At 40.6% G+C, this 17910-nt stretch overlaps 1 protein-coding gene across 1 annotated transcript in view; it reads left to right on the plus strand.

Moving 5' to 3' along the window:
- Positions 1-17910, plus strand: part of LOC122817074 (lysosomal protective protein-like) — a 337956-nt gene that overhangs the window by 70748 nt on the left and 249298 nt on the right. The window contains exon 3 of the mRNA XM_044090226.1: positions 7256-7367. Coding sequence (XP_043946161.1) covers positions 7256-7367 — 112 coding nt within the window. The remainder of the gene's footprint in view (positions 1-7255; positions 7368-17910) is intronic.

Consider the following 17910-nt stretch of genomic DNA (forward strand, 5'->3'; position numbering starts at 1 on the left):
TTTACAGTCCACCCCCAAATTTAACAAAATCAACAAATATCCAGCCTTTTTCATACATTTTTTCTTGCAAACCCATATTTCACAAATGTGACTGATGCTTTATAGTCTTCCATGTATTCACTAATTTCAGTGCTGCTGGTCTTCTTCCCATTCATCTCCATATCCCAAAAGCAAACTCTAGTTCAAGTCCAAGGTACTCCTGATTCTTCTAGTCAACCCCTGTGGTTTTGTTCTCACTCTTAAGCATTTTACTTTGAAATGATGGAAAATATTTCACTGGTATAGTCTCTCTATGAACTTTATAGTTAGAAGAATAAGAAACTGATTCCCCTTCAGCTTGCTGGCTCACTTTTTCATTGGATAAACTTTTATTTATTTCTTCCTTAGCCTGTTCTGCATCAAAAAATGTCTTTTACTATCCAGGAAAAATACTCTGAAGACAGCTGGATACTGTAGCTTGAATCTCACAACTGCCTCTCAACACTTCTGGATTGCTGGGATAAATTTGTTTCTCTTCTGCCTGGTGTACAGTGAATAATTATTTTCCACAAACACCCTGTTGTCTCCAGTTTTTAATACTGTTCCCTTCTATCACAGTTTTGTCATGATCAACTCTTTCTGCTGGTATGATTGCATATTTACCAACATAGGTCTTGGTTGCCTTCTCATGGCCAGGTTTGGAGCCTACTCTCGATGTGCCTTTTCAATTAACAAAACCTGCTGAATTGTTCAGAATGTAAATGTCTTCCTTGAGGTTGTTCCAGAGAATACAGTACATGGCTAATTAGCATGTGCCTCTCCCTAGACTGTTTCATTAGCATTCAGCATGGCTGTGGAGCCAACCCTACATGTTGCTACACGTCTCCATGTTAGATCAGCTTGCAGCACTGTGTTAGGGGTGTTTCTGAATCCCACAAGATTACCACAATGTGTACCTTTATTAATGCCCCAGTTTGTGTTTTAATACAGCATTTAAATCCTCTCCCTGCACTTTGTCAGCTACAGCTTTTAAAACTCCAAATATAAATTAAAAAAATAAGCACAGTTCATTGCATACTTACTTAATGCATTGTTGCATTTGTTTTTTTCTAGACTCCAACTGTTCATGCATCCTTGTACCCATCTTTGTCATATTTTTCTGATATAAACCGAATCATAACACATTGCAATATATACAACATTCTCTTACTTAAATAGGTTATCTACCTGTAGGACAGTAACAGTTGTCTATTAACTTTTTAGAATTATATTTTAATGTTAGCTATAGATCTGCACATTAAAAAAAAGTTGCATTTAAAAGGTGCCCCTCAGGGCTCTATCCTGGGTCCCCTACTATTTAATATATTTATTAATAACCTCCATTCAACCAATCTATTTTAATTTAGTATGCAGATGACTCAGCATTAATACATGCAGTCTCAACAATAAATAAGCTCCAAGCCATTACCCCAAAATCTTTCTCCTTACCTTAAGTGTTCCATGATTTTGTCTGTTAAACAGCCCTTTGTCAGAGAAGCACAGAAATAACTGAAATTAGTTAGATGATTCCTATTTTGTTAGAGTAAGGGTCAGTAGTCAGTAAGTAACCCTGCTCAGACAGCCATGATTTTCTGTTTTAATGGTGCTGATCAATCTTTCTCCATGGCCTTTCCTTCTGCAAAGTCCTTACTCATATACCAGCAAAGTGAGTTCTTACATGTCTCAAGACACTAAATCTATTAACTTAAAAGGGCAGAATTTGAATTTCTAATACTGAGATCCTGAACATCATAAAGCAACCAGAAAACCTAATACGAAAAATCTTTCCTACAGGCAAGGAAGTGATTTTTCTGTCGTACTGCTGCAAAAAGCTTTGACCCTCGGAACTTTCTTAAGTTTCAGTCTTAGACTGCTTGCTTCAGCTAAACTTGCCTTATTCATCCATCAAAGTGCATGTTTATACTTGTGCCACTACCTATCAACATGTACCAGTAAATCCATCAGTAAAGGCCTTCCTGAAAGGTGCTTTTCACATTTTGTAAGAAGGCATACTCCCATCTCTTAAAACTTCCATTTTAAATCCTTTTGAACCATAAGGCACAATACTTGTAAAGTACGTCTCCTGAAAGACACTTTGTCTAGTGGCTATTAAATCAGGTAGAAGAATTTCAGTTAACAACTCTTAAAAGTAAATCACCTCACAGTCTGTTTCACAATGAAAGTTTTATGTCAGAAATTGTCTCAGCAATATCTTTTCACCTGTCTGTTCATCCACACGTATGTTTTCCCTAATTGCCAGGATGAAAGAAAGCAGAACTTTTAAATGTCAGATGTATATATTCAGCTCAGGTAATATGCCAGGGCACAACATAAGTTAAGGAAAACGTGAAATATTAAAAAAAGATTCAGAAGACCTTCTTGACAATAAACAAACTATATAAATGGTTGGTCAACCAAATTGCCCTTTTATACTATAAGGAAACAAAAGCTTTGCAAAGCATAGTTCTTTTCAGCAGGGCAGCAGCAGCTTTAGCTGTTTACTTTAGAAATGACTTCTGCTCAAGATATTTTGGAAATTGTCTTATGGCTAGATAGTTCTCCACATATTTACCAAATCTACATGCTGATGGCACAGCCTACAGTAGAAAAGGTTTTTGCACAGTTGTACTATAATGAATCCTGCAACTATTCCCCCTCCCATAACAAAAGTTCTACTTGAGAATCTACCCAGTTTTATGATTTACTGTTACAATATCCTGCCTTAAGAACATAGAACAGTTGTACAAGATATTTAAATACCAGTAGATATGCACAGAAAGGCGCTGTAACAGTAAACCCTAATATTCCTTCATCCCTGTAGGGTTATTGTATAAAGCTTTATTTTAACTGATGATTCCTGAAATGTTCATCAACCATAGTGCTGTGTTTGGTATTGATAGTTTAACATACTGATGCACACCTATTGCAAGCCATATTGTTGTGTTTGATATTGAAAGTCTGACATATTGGGCATACACCTATAACAAACACAGTTCTCTATAAAGGTTGCATGGGGCATGAAGAATAGAAGCACATGAAAAGTCTGGATACATACCAAGTGTCTGTGGCACTTAACATAGCTGTGTTCAGAGGCAGGCACATAACAGTATTAGTCCTTAAAGGGAAGAAAGGGACAGCTAATTTAAAATCTAGCCAAACAGAGAAGGAAAAAGAAGGTGGGTAAACCCATGTTATAATTTACTGTTATAATGATCTCTCCCTTAAAATCTGTTGTAAAGTAAATGTTTTACTCAGATGTTTTTTTTTTTTTATTTTAATGCTGGTAACAGAGTGAACATAGGGGCTACCTCTGCAGTTTAGTGTGTAGACCTAGAGCATAGAAATAGACACCTGTTTCTAGAGTCTGTACCTTGGCTTGATTCATAAGTTCATAGGTTATTACTAGGCTGTTGACCACAGTGGGCCGTTTTAAACCTAGCCATGCTTACTGAATGTATCTGATAGGTTGTGATACCCTAGGGTATTTTAAGAGGTGTATGTAGGCTTGGGCATGGGTGGTCAAGTATCTACAGGTTGCCCCTGTCTAATAGAGACATAGATGCCAGACCAGGGGTAAATTTCTGATTCCCCATCCACTGTTCCAAGTTATGCTTGAACTTGGTTAGGAACTCTTCTTCACATGGATGGAGCCTGTTTCAGAGAGACATATACTTGTTCCCCCAACATGTCCTATTTATGTTGCAGATGAGGTTTACGTCCCTAGACTGAGTGAGGTTTAGGTCCCTAGACTGGGTAATTCTCATGCTATTTATTTTACATATCTGCAACAGGTCCATCAGGGTAGGATCAGAGGATGCTGTGTAGGGAAGACATAAATCTCATCTCAGCAGTCTGTAGGAGACAGAGTATGGGATAGAGCTTTGAGGCAGTCCACGTTGAACATGCTGCTTGCCCCCCTACATTCTTTTTGTGGGAAACCTCTGTAGATGCTCCAGTTGTTGCATATGCCCGGTCAGGTACACAACAAAGGGGGCATTGTCCTCAATGACTGGTCTGATGAGGGTTAAGTACAGTGAAGCAATGACATCCTTGGACCTAGATGACATACCTTAGCTTATAAGTTGCACAACATAGAATGATTTGCTTACTATCATAGGCACATCATGACCAAAGTCCTGGTTACTGTACACATGCATTCTCAAGTCCCTCAATTATGTCTCCATTCTTAGGGTATATTATCAATGCAGTACTTTCCTGGGGTAGCCGTCTTGTCAAAGAATTCTACTATGCATTTTTTGGCATTGAGTTTTAGACAGTTGGTCTGGCACTCGTTATTGGTCTGTGTCAGGCCTTCTTAGGGGTATTTGTGTCTTTGTGTACTCTGTGACTGTACCTAGTTTGCAGATCACCTTAGCAACTGTTTTATTTTCTAGATGACCACTGCAATGGCTATGCAGATTGTCTGGGGTTGCAGCCTAAATATCAGTTATGTGTCTGAATATCTTTCTGTGACAAAGGATACTAGGGTTAGAGTCCTTAGGACTCTGTTTGTTTGCTAATCCAGGAACAAGGTACCTCACAAAACTATATATTCTAATTTAGCCAGTCCCTGCATTCTTTTACCCATTCATGCAAATGCATCAAAGATATTTCCAGCCAGTGATATTACTGCATTGTTTTGAATATTTTGTAATAAACTAATTTATCAAGGTAATGGAAGGTCAGGGAATAAACTTAAATAATTTTTGCTGAAATGTATGGCTAGCTTTGACTATCTCCAGAAAAAATAATTTCTGTACCTTAGGCATACTCACAGTGTACTTAAAAGTTTGCATTTCGTACAGCACTCACACATGTCCCTATGGAAGACATTGCACACTCATGCTACTACCCCACCTGTGCAAATGGTGATGACTGTGCCCAGCCCTTTGTACTTTGTTACTGGGTTGCCTATTTCTAACACATGAGTAAGCACAGTCTGGTATTGGATTTGCTTGCATCTCTTTTATTGTAGTGTATATGCTTTACTATGGGCTGAAGCTATGTGCTATGTGCCAGTCACTGTCTCTTTGCCATTGCTATGGCATACTGCTCCTGCCTTCATCTAGCATGTTCATCCCCTACTGCTTGGTCCTGTACCAAGTCTTCATCTGGATCACGCCTCCACTGTCTGGTGTCTTCATCTGGATCACGCTCCACTGTCTGGTGTCTTCATCTGGATCACGCTCCACTGTCTGGTGTGCTGGTAGCTGTTAATCCTACAATTGGCCTCCCTGCTGCAGCTGCTTCCTAGTTATCATGGTGTGTAACACTGCACACACTAAGGACATTTTTATCTCATGTGCCAGAGTCATACTGCAGCATACAACCAGAAGATATATCCAGGCAGTGAAAGCATGCCTTCAGCAGCCCAAACACATGGTCCACAATGACCCAGATTTGTGATAGGGCATAGTTGAAGCCATGCTCTGTCACAGTCTGTGGATTATGAATAGGTGCCATCTTCCAAGGTACCAGGGCATATCCAGCATCACCAATAAGATGGCCTTAGGGAAAGTCACCCATCACAAACTGTTAATAAAGGTAACATGGGCTCCATATGCAGGTGTCAGAGTAACTGCCCATGTGGCCTGCAGACACATTGCAGATGATACCCTGTGTATTACAGACCACCTGGCTGCTGATGGAGTAATACTCTTTATGTTTCAGACATCTTCTTCCCAGGCCACTAGGTGGGGGCCTTTATTTCAATGTGCATGCTATCTATGACTTCTAGTATCTCAGAGAAATGGCCTATGTCATAGAAAGCCTGCATGGTGCTCTCTTCTCTTTAGCATGTGGAAACTATATATGCTGCCCATATGCTGCAGCATGAGATCTCGAAACTAATACTGTTGCTTATTAACATCCCATTATACCACCATTAGCAGATACTTAGAGCATCTGTGCTTCTTAGTTTCCATCGCTCATGCTAATGTGTCTCTGAAATGCACACACCAAAGGCTGTTTGTTGTTCAACATTGCCTACCCAATGCAGTGAATGTTTTTGCATCTAAGACTATCATATTCAAACAAATGCAGTGTTATCCTATGCCTTTTTAAGGTTTTACCATAATAATTTGATAGTTTCAGCTTGCACACATTTTTTTTCTAATACTATCATATTCAAACAAATTCAGTGTTGTCTTGCATCCTTTTAAGATTTTATCACAAAGATATCTACTGGTTATCACTGTTATTTTAACCCCATTTTTTAGTTAGCAAAATTCTACAAACATGGATAAAAACATAAATAACAAGGAATGTTTGCTGCATAATATTATATTCAACTTGTGATGACTACTGCTTGAAGCACAAAATGTCAATTACACCGTGACTTACAAAAACACACACACACACGCGCACACACACACACACACACACACACACACACACACACACACACACACACACACACACACACACACACACTCCAGTAATGCACTCTGGCACAATAGGGTTTGAAACTAGATTTGAATGACTGAAAGACACAACTTTGTTGGTAAACATTGTTTTGCTCTAGCTGGCTACATGATCTAGAGGACTAAAACCTTAACTCTGACCCATATGACCCAGGTTTGACTAGCAGCCCAGGTGCTGGCAGAGCTGATCAGGAAGGACATCTCCGAGCAGACAACACCAGCTTGTCCATCTGTGGGGGGAAGTGACACAATCTGATCTGCGGTGGCACTAACCCCTACTGTGGGAGTGCAGCCTGCAGTATACAGGCTGGGAATTTGTGCAAGTGAGTATGCATATCAGCTGTTAGGGCCAGGGAAGTAGGGCAACAGGCAAAATTACCTGATGATGTTTGGATGACTGCCTCCTTTGACTGGCTGTTTCTCTAAACTGAATGAATTGATTAATCAAATTTATGAGTTGCAATGGTTTACAAGCAATACAGATAAAGAGAACAAAATAAAAACATAATTTTACTCTTACTTTCATATATAAAAATTGTACTTTGTACTTAATTTTCACAGCACAGAGTTTGTTCATACATGTGTTTGCATGCATGCATGTGTGCATGTATGTATGTATGTATGTATATATACAAATGCATACATATACTCACACATAAGTAAAACATATTAAAAAATGGATAAAAATAACAGTAAACTGTTTTGCAGACTTTAGGGCAATGGATTTTCTTCATATAATTTTCCAGTTTTCTAATCATTAAGACAATTTACAAAACTTCTTCACCTTGTGTTGTTTGACTATGTCTCTTCTGTAGGTTTGTGGAGTCTCAGAGTAACCCATCTGCCTGTCCAGTGGTCCTATGGCTGAATGGTGGTCCTGGCTGTAGCTCCCTGCTTGGACTTCTCACAGAGCATGGCCCATTCTTGGTAAGTGCATGAATAATTAGATATACTCTGTGGGCTAATATAGGTTCATAGGTATTTTTTAATTCATTTGTTAGGTGAGTAAGCCCAATGGACACCGGTACCCTTTCTCAGGTGCAAGGCGGGAGCATTGTTTGTTTAAATGACTTCGAGTCATATATCAGGTAAATGGAGGTGGGAGGAATCAAACCCTATAATATGGACTACAAGAAAGCAGGTTTTTAACAGGTCATAGCCTCAAACCACTGTGCTAATTGTCAGACAAGCTACTAGGCCTACAGTCAGGAAGTCCATTGAGGAGCTTAGCTCAATTTCCCTATAACCCCAGAGCACTATCTGGCTAAGTAATGTGCTCAGAGATACACAGTAGGTAAATGGAGGCTAATGGAATCAAACTCTGACTTTAGTAAGCAGCACGTTAGCAGTTTATTTTCTTAATCCTCTGTACTAAATACCAGAACAGTATAGTGGTTACTGACTTGAAACTGTAGTTTTATTGGCCACTAGGGGTCATTTCCATAACTCCTTCATCTTCCTCTCTTAAAACCTAGTTGCCTCGTGGTTTGAGCGTCTTTTCAGGCTTGTTGGCTGTTGGTGAAGCACCCTCCAAGAGGAAAAAACGCTGAGAGAAGAAGGGAGCCACTTTTGAGATTTTAAGTATTTTTTCTCTGTTTATTTGCTAAGTTTTTCTGCATAGCTGCCTAGCTTGAGCATTTTCTGGCTTGTTAAACTTGATTTCTGTATTAGTAGCTGTATTTAGAGCACAACCAAAAGCTGTTTGCTGAATTTCCTGTTTGCACTTAATTTTAAATCGTTTTTTCTTAAAACTTGCATATTTTCTGTCCTTGACCTAGCACTCTTGTGTGGGGTCATTTACTGCACTGTTATAACTTGATATTACTTGTGAACCTCTGCTATCTCTGTAAAAACAAAACAAAAAATCTTGCTTTTTCCCACTTTTCTGAGAGTTAAAAGTTCAGTTACAGGCTTGCTGTTCCTGAACTGTTTGAAAGTCTCTGTGAGGCCTTTTTTCCTTGGGCTGAGGGAGGGTCTCTGTGTTTATCAGTGGCGGTGACTAACATTGAGCAGCTTCCTTGCCCCCCGGAGAGGTGGTTACTGACTTGAAACTGTAGTTTTATTGGCCACTAGGGGTCATTTCCATAACTCCTTCATCTTCCTCTCTTAAAACCTAGTTGCCTCGTGGTTTGAGCGTCTTTTCAGGCTTGTTGGCTGTTGGTGAAGCACCCTCCAAGAGGAAAAACGCTGAGAGAAGAAGGAGCCACTTTGAGATTTTAAGTATTTCTCTGTTTATTTGCTAAGTTTTTCTGCATAGCTGCCTAGCTTGAGCATTTTCTGGCTTGTTAAACTTGATTTCTGTATTAGTAGCTGTATTTAGAGCACAACCAAAAGCTGTTTGCTGAATTTCCTGTTTGCACTTAATTTTAAATCGTTTTTTTCTTAAAACTTGCATATTTTCTGTCCTTGACCTAGCACTCTTGTGTGGGGTCATTTACTGCACTGTTATAACTTGATATTACTTGTGAACCTCTGCTATCTCTGTAAAAAACAAAAAAAAAAATCTTGCTTTTTTCCCACTTTTCTGAGATTTTAAAAAGTTCAGTTACAGGCTTGCTGTTCCTGAACTGTTTGAAAGTTTCTGTGAGGCCATTTTTGCTTGGGCTGAGGGAGGGTCTCTGTGTTTGTCAGTGGCAGTGACTAACATTGAGCAGCTTCCCTGCCCCAGGTGGTTACTGACTTGAAACTGTAGTTTTATTGGCCACTAGGGGTCATTTCCATAACTCCTTCATCTTCCTCTCTTAAAACCTAGTTGCCTCATGGTTTGAGCGTCTTTTCAGGCTTGTTGGCTGTTGGTGAAGCACCCTCCAAGAGGAAAAAACGCTGAGAGAAGAAGGGAGCCACTTTTGAGATTTTAAGTATTTTTCTCTGTTTATTTGCTAAGTTTTTCTGCATAGCTGCCTAGCTTGAGCATTTTCTGGCTTGTTAAACTTGATTTCTGTATTAGTAGCTGTATTTAGAGCACAACCAAAAGCTGTTTGCTGAATTTCCTGTTTGCACTTAATTTTAAATCGTTTTTCTTAAAACTTGCATATTTTCTGTCCTTGACCTAGCACTCTTGTGTGGGGTCATTTACTGCACTGTTATAACTTGATATTACTTGTGAACCTCTGCTATCTCTGTAAAAACAAAACAAAAAAAATCTTGCTTTTTTCCCACTTTTCTGAGAGTTAAAAAAGTTCAGTTACAGGCTTGCTGTTCCTGAACTGTTTGAAAGTTTCTGTGAGGCCATTTTTGCTTGGGCTGAGGGAGGGTCTCTGTGTTTATCAGTGGCAGTGACTAACATTGAGCAGCTTCCCTGCCCCGGAGAGGTGGTTACTGACTTGAAACTGTAGTTTTATTGGCCACTAGGGGTCATTTCCATAACTCTTTCATCTTCTTCTCTTAAAACCTAGTTGCCTCGTGGTTTGAGCATCTTTTCAGGCTTGTTGGCTGTTGGTGAAGCACCCTCCAAGAGGAAAAATGCTGAGAGAAGAAGGAGCCACTTTTGAGATTTTAAGTATTTTTTCTCTGTTTATTTGCTAAGTTTTTCTGCATAGCTGCCTAGCTTGAGCATTTTCTGGCTTGTTAAACTTGATTTCTGTATTAGTAGCTGTATTTAGAGCACAACCAAAAGCTGTTTGCTGAATTTCCTGTTTGCACTTAATTTTAAATCGTTTTTCTTAAAACTTGCATATTTTCTGTCCTTGACCTAGCACTCTTGTGTGGGGTCATTTACTGCACTGTTATAACTTGATATTACTTGTGAACCTCTGCTATCTCTGTAAAAAACAAAAAAAAAATCTTGCTTTTTCCCACTTTTCTGAGAGTTAAAAGTTCAGTTACAGGCTTGCTGTTCCTGAACTGTTTGAAAGTTTCTGTGTGGCCATTTTTGCTTGGACTGAGGGAGGGTCTCTGTGTTTATCAGTGGCAGTGACTAACATTGAGCAGCTTCCCTGCCCCCCGGAGAGGTGGTTACTGACTTGAAACTGTAGTTTTATTGGCCACTAGGGGTCATTTCCATAACTCCTTCATCTTCCTCTCTTAAAACCTAGTTGCCTCGTGGTTTGAGCATCTTTTCAGGCTTGTTGGCTGTTGGTGAAGCACCCTCCAAGAGGAAAAAACGCTGAGAGAAGAAGGGAGCCACTTTTGAGATTTTAAGTATTTTTCTCTGTTTATTTGCTAAGTTTTTCTGCATAGCTGCCTAGCTTGAGCATTTTCTGGCTTGTTAAACTTGATTTCTGTATTAGTAGCTGTATTTAGAGCACAACCAAAAGCTGTTTGCTGAATTTCCTGTTTGCACTTAATTTTAAATCGTTTTTTCTTAAAACTTGCATATTTTCTGTCCTTGACCTAGCACTCTTGTGTGGGGTCATTTACTGCACTGTTATAACTTGATATTACTTGTGAACCTCTGCTATCTCTGTAAAAACAAAACAAAAAAAAATCTTGCTTTTTCCCACTTTTCTGAGAGTTAAAAAGTTCAGTTACAGGCTTGCTGTTCCTGAACTGTTTGAAAGTTTCTGTGAGGCCATTTTGCTTGGGCTGAGGAGGGTCTCTGTGTTTATCAGTGGCAGTGACTAACATTGAGCAGCTTCCCTGCCCCGGAGAGGTGGTTACTGACTTGAAACTGTAGTTTTATTGGCCACTAGGGGTCATTTCCATAACTCCTTCATCTTCCTCTCTTAAAACCTAGTTGCCTCGTGGTTTGAGCGTCTTTTCAGGCTTGTTGGCTGTTGGTGAAGCACCCTCCAAGAGGAAAAACGCTGAGAGAAGAAGGAGCCACTTTTGAGATTTTAAGTATTTTTTCTCTGTTTATTTGCTAAGTTTTTCTGCATAGCTGCCTAGCTTGAGCATTTTCTGGCTTGTTAAACTTGATTTCTGTATTAGTAGCTGTATTTAGAGCACAACCAAAAGCTGTTTGCTGAATTTCCTGTTTGCACTTAATTTTAAATCGCTTTTTTCTTAAAACTTGCATATTTTCTGTCCTTGACCTAGCACTCTTGTGTGGGGTCATTTACTGCACTGTTATAACTTGATATTACTTGTGAACCTCTGCTATCTCTGTAAAAAACAAAAAAAAAATCTTGCTTTTTTCCCACTTTTCTGAGAGTTAAAGTTCAGTTACAGGCTTGCTGTTCCTGAACTGTTTGAAAGTTTCTGTGAGGCCATTTTTGCTTGGGCTGAAGGAGGGTCTCTGTGTTTATCAGTGGCAGTGACTAACATTGAGCAGCTTCCCTGCCCCGGAGAGGTGGTTACTGACTTGAAACTGTAGTTTTATTGGCCACTAGGGTCATTTCCATAACTCCTTCATTTGTCCTCAGAGGAGTGGTTTAGGGCAGTGACCTGTGGTTTGTTGGCCAATTTGGGTCATTTCCTGTCTTTTCCAGCCCCCTGCTATAAAGCACGCTTTTAGCCGATTTAGCCCGATTTAGGGAGTTGCTACTGTTGCACACTAGGGCAGCGCCCGTAAGCAGGTTTAAACTATTCAGCTACCTAAAGTCCACTCTTCAAATTTTCCCTTAAAACTACCTTCCTCGAACTATACTACTGATCTAATCAGCGTATCCTATAATTAAAAGATCATCTCTACTTGACTCCAAGTAGACTATTCTCTATCTGTTAAATGTAGCACTTGCTCCTACAGTACTTATTACCTTGATACGGCACTCTTGTCATAGATAGTACCCCAAGAAGGCAACCCCCATTTCTTGGTCACCCACGTCCCGAATCTTTTTAAAGTTTTTTGTCTATTCCTTCTAGCATGTCGAGGGATCAGTTGCTAGTGTCCTCTCCTGCTCAGCTGGTGAACCTGGGAATATTGAGGCAATGTTACAATTGCCTCATGTACACAGACAACCCTCTCCTCCTCCCACAAAACACAAATACATGCGAGAGATGCAACTATACGGCCAAACAGGAGGCTGAGTCAACATAGGACTGGCAAGACCAGTCAGGAGGAGAAGGTTACCACACACACTATAGACCCAGTCTCACATATTACCATTACAACCTCAAATCATACACATAAACACACAAAGACATACTGGAGGCTCTGATCAAAAATCTACCAAAACAGCAGAGGCCACCAAAGCAGACACCCAAACAACCACCACCTCAGAATACAACACCTGCAACACATAGACCTCACAGTCAGAGTGTCAAACAGTCACAGCCCTTAAGGCCAAACACAATGCCAGACACACTAGTCATTGGTGACTCCATAGTCAGACACACTGACGTCCCGCTCACCAGACTGAGTAAGGAGAAGGTCACAGTAAGCTGCCTGTCGGGCGCTAGAATCCGCCACATAACAAGCACTCAGGTCTCTCAACAGCAGGTACAAATATGATTCAGTCATTGTCCATGCTGGTGTAAACGACCTGAGACCTCCTTGGACTACATGAAAAGAGACATTGAGGAGCTCTCTGATTATGTAGCCCAGACAGGTATGACCCTGACCTTGAGCAGTATCCTACCTTCACCAAGAAGGATGCCACAATACAGAGATAAGATGATCAGCTTTAACAATTGGCTTAAACACTGGTGTCATTCAAAGGGGATCCAGTGTCTGTCTGCCTGGGATGACATGCTGGACAAGCCACGCTTGCTTCGGGACGGCTTGCACCTGTCACCCCTGGGATTCCGGATATTGGCAAAGGCTCTTGCCACCCACATAGTGCCTTTTTTAGGCAAGGCTCAAATTCTAAACCTACCACCCTAGAACACAAAAAAGGAAAAACTAAGGGTAATGCTGCTCAATGCCAGAAGTCTAAATCTCAAAATGCACGCCTCGAGGCCCTTCTCAGTATGGAGAACATCGATGTCTGTGCTGTGACAGAAACCTGGTTCAAGGCTCCTGAGAGCACCCCAGCTATCAGGTTTTACCTCATATCATGCTCCGCCCCAAAATCTGGACAATACCAAGAAAGGAGGGGGTATCCATATTCATCAAGGACACCCACACCTCAAGACTGGTGGCAACGACGCATGCATCAGAGACCATCCAGGTGCAATTAACCATAGGCAAGACTGCTCTGCAAATTGTAGCATGTTACAGGCCACCCTCACAAACTCAGGAACCTCACATGGCCTTCCTGAAAACACTAGAGGGATAAATGTATCACCAAACACCATCATACTAGGTGACTTCAATTACCCTAATATAGACTGGGAACACTACTCAAGCCCAAACACCCTAGCCCAAAAGTTCCTGGAATTCATAAACTCAAATGCCATGGAACAACTAGTCACCATCCCCACAAGAGGAGATAACATACTTGATCTCATCATCACGAACATGGGAACACAATGTTCAACACCGGAGTGTACCCCTCACTGGTGAGATCAGACCAAACTAATCTCGCTGGAGGTCCTCATCCCACCCCACCTGAAATAAAAAGACCACAGTAAAGAACTTCTCAAAAGCCGACTTCACACTTCTAAAGACTAGTGTGGTCTCCTTTAAGGCCCCGAGCCGGCGGAAAACAGTACTCAAGCTGAATCACTTACAAATGCCTTCTACCAGCACCTGCAGGACTGCATGGATAAGGCAATCCCAAGCAAAACAAAGACTCTTTGTACCAAAGGCAAGCGTCCAGTCTGGTGGACCCCAGCCATAAACAAACTCTACAACAAAAGGAGGAAGCTACTACAAGATAGAGCAAAATCCTTAAAAGGTAAGACACCCTTGTTCACTATAAGTAAAAAACTAAGAGCTCTCATAAAATCATTCAAAGCAAATTTCGAGAGAAAAATAGCTAAAGACTCAAAAGACAATCATAAGGCCTTCTTTAGCTATGTTAGAAACCTGGGAGGAAACTCCCAGATATGCTCAGAGCTAGTTCAAAATGATGTGAAGATTACTGATCCTACAGACATTGCCAACATACTGGCTGACAGGTTCAGTGCAAACTTCTCCCCCCCCCAAAGGAGAGATATCTATACCAAACGATTGCAGCCCCCAAACATCTCCAGCCCAAGTGAGAACTGCTCTCTCCAAAGCAAAAACACAGCATCCATGGGACCTGATGGTGTCCCCGGCTGTGTGCTCCATGAACTCAATGAGGAATTAAACCCACAGCTAGGACAGCTGTTTAATCAAAGTCTTACCTCTGGATACGCACTCAGGAGTGGCGACTGCAACTGTGGTACCACTTCACAAAGGCGGTGCCTCCACCGACCCTGGAAATTACCGCCCATTAGCTTGACAAGCCTTATCTGCAAAGCCATGGAGAGGATCATAATGGACCTCATAAATAAAGACATAGGGAATTTGCAGACTTTGGATCCAACCCAGTTTGGCTTTGTCAAAGGCAGATCATGCCTTTTAAACTTGGTTGACTTTTTCGAAACAGTCACCAAAGCCATTGATGAGGGAAAGGCAGTCCATACAGCCTACCTCGATCTGGCTAAGGCCTTCGATACAATACCCCATTCGGTATCATTGAAAAACTCATCAGCTTAAATGTCAACCCATACATCACAAGATGGGTTGCAAACTGGCTGAGTGACAGAACCCACAGGGTCAGAGCTGCTGGCGCCATGTCACACTCAAAGCCTGTCACAAGTGGTGTCCCACAGGGCTCAGTCCTGGGCCCACTCTTGTTTGGCATCTACTTTTCCAAGTACAAGCAAACACAGGAGGGTTATGACAAAGTTTGCAGATGACTGCAAACTCCATAGTAGAAAACACATCTGACACAGATATCCTTCAGAAGGGTCTCACAGAAACGGATAACTGGTGCCAGAGCCATGGCCTAAAGTTAAATGCCAAAAATGCATAGTCATAAAAACAAGGTTACCCCTAGCTACCAAATAGGTGGCAATCCACTGAGCACAGAAGAAGTTATCAGGGACCTGGGGACCCAGGTTGATAGTAGTCTGTCATTCGACACCCATGTAGCTAAAGTAGTTAGGAAGACCTTCTACATTGCCCACCTTATCATGAAGGGATTCTCATCTAGATCAAGGGAGGTCATAGTCTCCCTTTACTCATCACTCATCAGACCAATGATTGAGTACAATGCCCCATTCGAATGTATCTGACCCGACACTTGCAGCAGCTGGAGAGGCCACAAAAGTTCCTCACCAAAAGGATAAAGGGTCTCAAAAATCTGTCCTATGCTGCCCGACTGAAAGAACTCCAGCTCTATTCAGTCGCTACCGCTTGCTCAGAGGTGACCTTTGCCTAACATACAAGGCCATGTCAAACCCAGATTTGATGAATATGCTTCACCTCAAAAATCTAGATCCATCAGAGCCACAAGGGCGGGAGACTTAAACCTTGACACGGCTATTAATAGGACGTGCTGGAGGGATAGATTCATCACCCAAAGACTCCCTATGCTGTGGAACAAAATCCCGGTACATGTGAGGCAGAGCACTGGCCTTGTTCAAGAGAAATCTTGACCAATGGATGGGAGATCGCAGATATACCCCAGGGATTACCTCAGTGTCACTGCTCGACAGAGGCACAGCAAAATAATGGGTATAGTTCCCCATACTAAAGGGGTGGCGTAAGCCGCAAAACAATGGGCTAGGCTTGTAAATGCCCTCGGGCAGATAGCCTAGTATGAACCTATGAACCTATGAACCTATGTACATAGTGAAGGTACAAAGGAAGATGTAGGAATTCCTGTATATTGTGAAGCATGCCACTGCAGACTGCTTTTATTACCTACAGCATACGATAAAAATATTTTAGTAAGCTAGGAAATCCCACAGAATGAACTGGTATCATAAATTCTGGTTGGAAAATGCATCATGTTGTGTTTATAGGTGCTGGCTTAGTTCCCGCAGTTGGAACTGAATGGGGCATATAGCTATGCAACCACATTGTATGTTGTACATCTCATCTCAGAAATGTACAAGGAATAAGTAACACGTACAGAGGAAGGTATAGATTCCTATGAAAGAATCCTGAATATGTAGAATGTAGTAATAACATTAAAGTCAATTTTAATAACATAGTTTAACTAGGTAACTGGACTCATCTATAGTGGACCCTAACTGGACTCATCCATAGTGGATCTCCTCAACCTTAGCCCAAGCAATGAGGGGGAAAAACTGAGTTTATAGAACTGCAAAATAGAATGTTATTCAGTAGTCACATAAAGTCACTTTTGTTTTGTAATAATAAAAGTCCGGGTCTAAATTGTGCATACTAAGTTGAAGGAATTTCAAATACAGTTAATGGACTGATGGGAATAAGACATCTGTTGTGATGTTTTTTGTCTGTGGACATTCTTATGTGAGTGTGGAATGTGCTAAGCATTTCTTACTCTGTAGCACGGAGCACATAACTGGAGGAGTATGACTTCCCACTTGTGTGGTGGAACTTCCTGTAAAATTACCTGTTGTTCTTCTTTAGTCAGTAAGTTCCTCACACTACTGATAAAGTAGATGTACTCTTTCTAATATGGTGGCAATGAATTCCATAGCCTGAAACAAATTAAATAACTGTTCGCTTTATCTGACATTCCAGATTACTAAACAGGGAAAGAGGAGAACAGACTTAATTTTCTCTCGTATAATCAAATGCAGAATCAGACAAAACTAGTTAAACACTAAAATTACTCCGTGCAATTAATGTCCAAATGATGTTTGTCATGAAGAACAACAAGAAAAACATTAACATTCCCAAAGCAAATGACTAATCTGACTCAGTTTAAGAAGTAGTGATTCTGTCCAGTAACGCGAAAAGAAACATAGTAATAGATTCTGTTCTTGATCCAAAGTCCCCAAAATTTCAGTATTATTTAGAAACACACCATATTCTGTGCTATATATCCTTTCAGCCTCTCTTTTTTATATCCCTTCCTACCTCTAACTTAAATATTTTTGTAGTCTCTTCTTTCTAGTCTGCTTTTTTAGTTGCCATCTATCGTTTTATCGTTGCATATTTTAACTCTTCTTGTTTGTTATAATTGAATACTTTTAAGTTTCTTATTCAGTTAAATCCTGTAGGGTATAATGCGTGAACAGATGTATATGAGCGTGCCTGCAGAGTAAGGTAATTTTACAGCAGCCAAAGTAAGTAAAAGAAGCACTGCATTGTAATACAATCTTTATTCCATGCAGTTTCCATTGGGTTAAATGCACAAGTAGTGGCAAAGACAACAGTTCCTTCATGAGTCTTCTTTACTTGGGAAGCAACAGACAACTGCCAAAAGGCAGAACGGACTTTGTAGTGACATAGGAATGAAGGCAGAGTAGGTGGTCACATGAAAATAACACAAGAGGGCTAAAGTCATTGTGCTGGTAAAATAAAGACTTTTTCAGAGATATTTGTATTGTGAAACATAAGTTTTGGGACAAAGGCAAAATGACTTTAATAACCACATGGTACAATTTTTGGGGTAACAATGTCTTACAAACTCTTGCAAGATAATAATTACAAAATGACTTGTCAAGGAAACTTACTAATGGACAAATGTGTAATAACTAGTATCTAATGAATGTGCATGTGCTAGAAAACAGTATGTACCTA

This window comes from Protopterus annectens, chromosome 12.part0 (genome assembly GCF_019279795.1).
Source record: "Protopterus annectens isolate FY-2018-M chromosome 12.part0, PAN1.0, whole genome shotgun sequence".
NCBI lineage: Eukaryota > Metazoa > Chordata > Ceratodontiformes > Protopteridae > Protopterus > Protopterus annectens.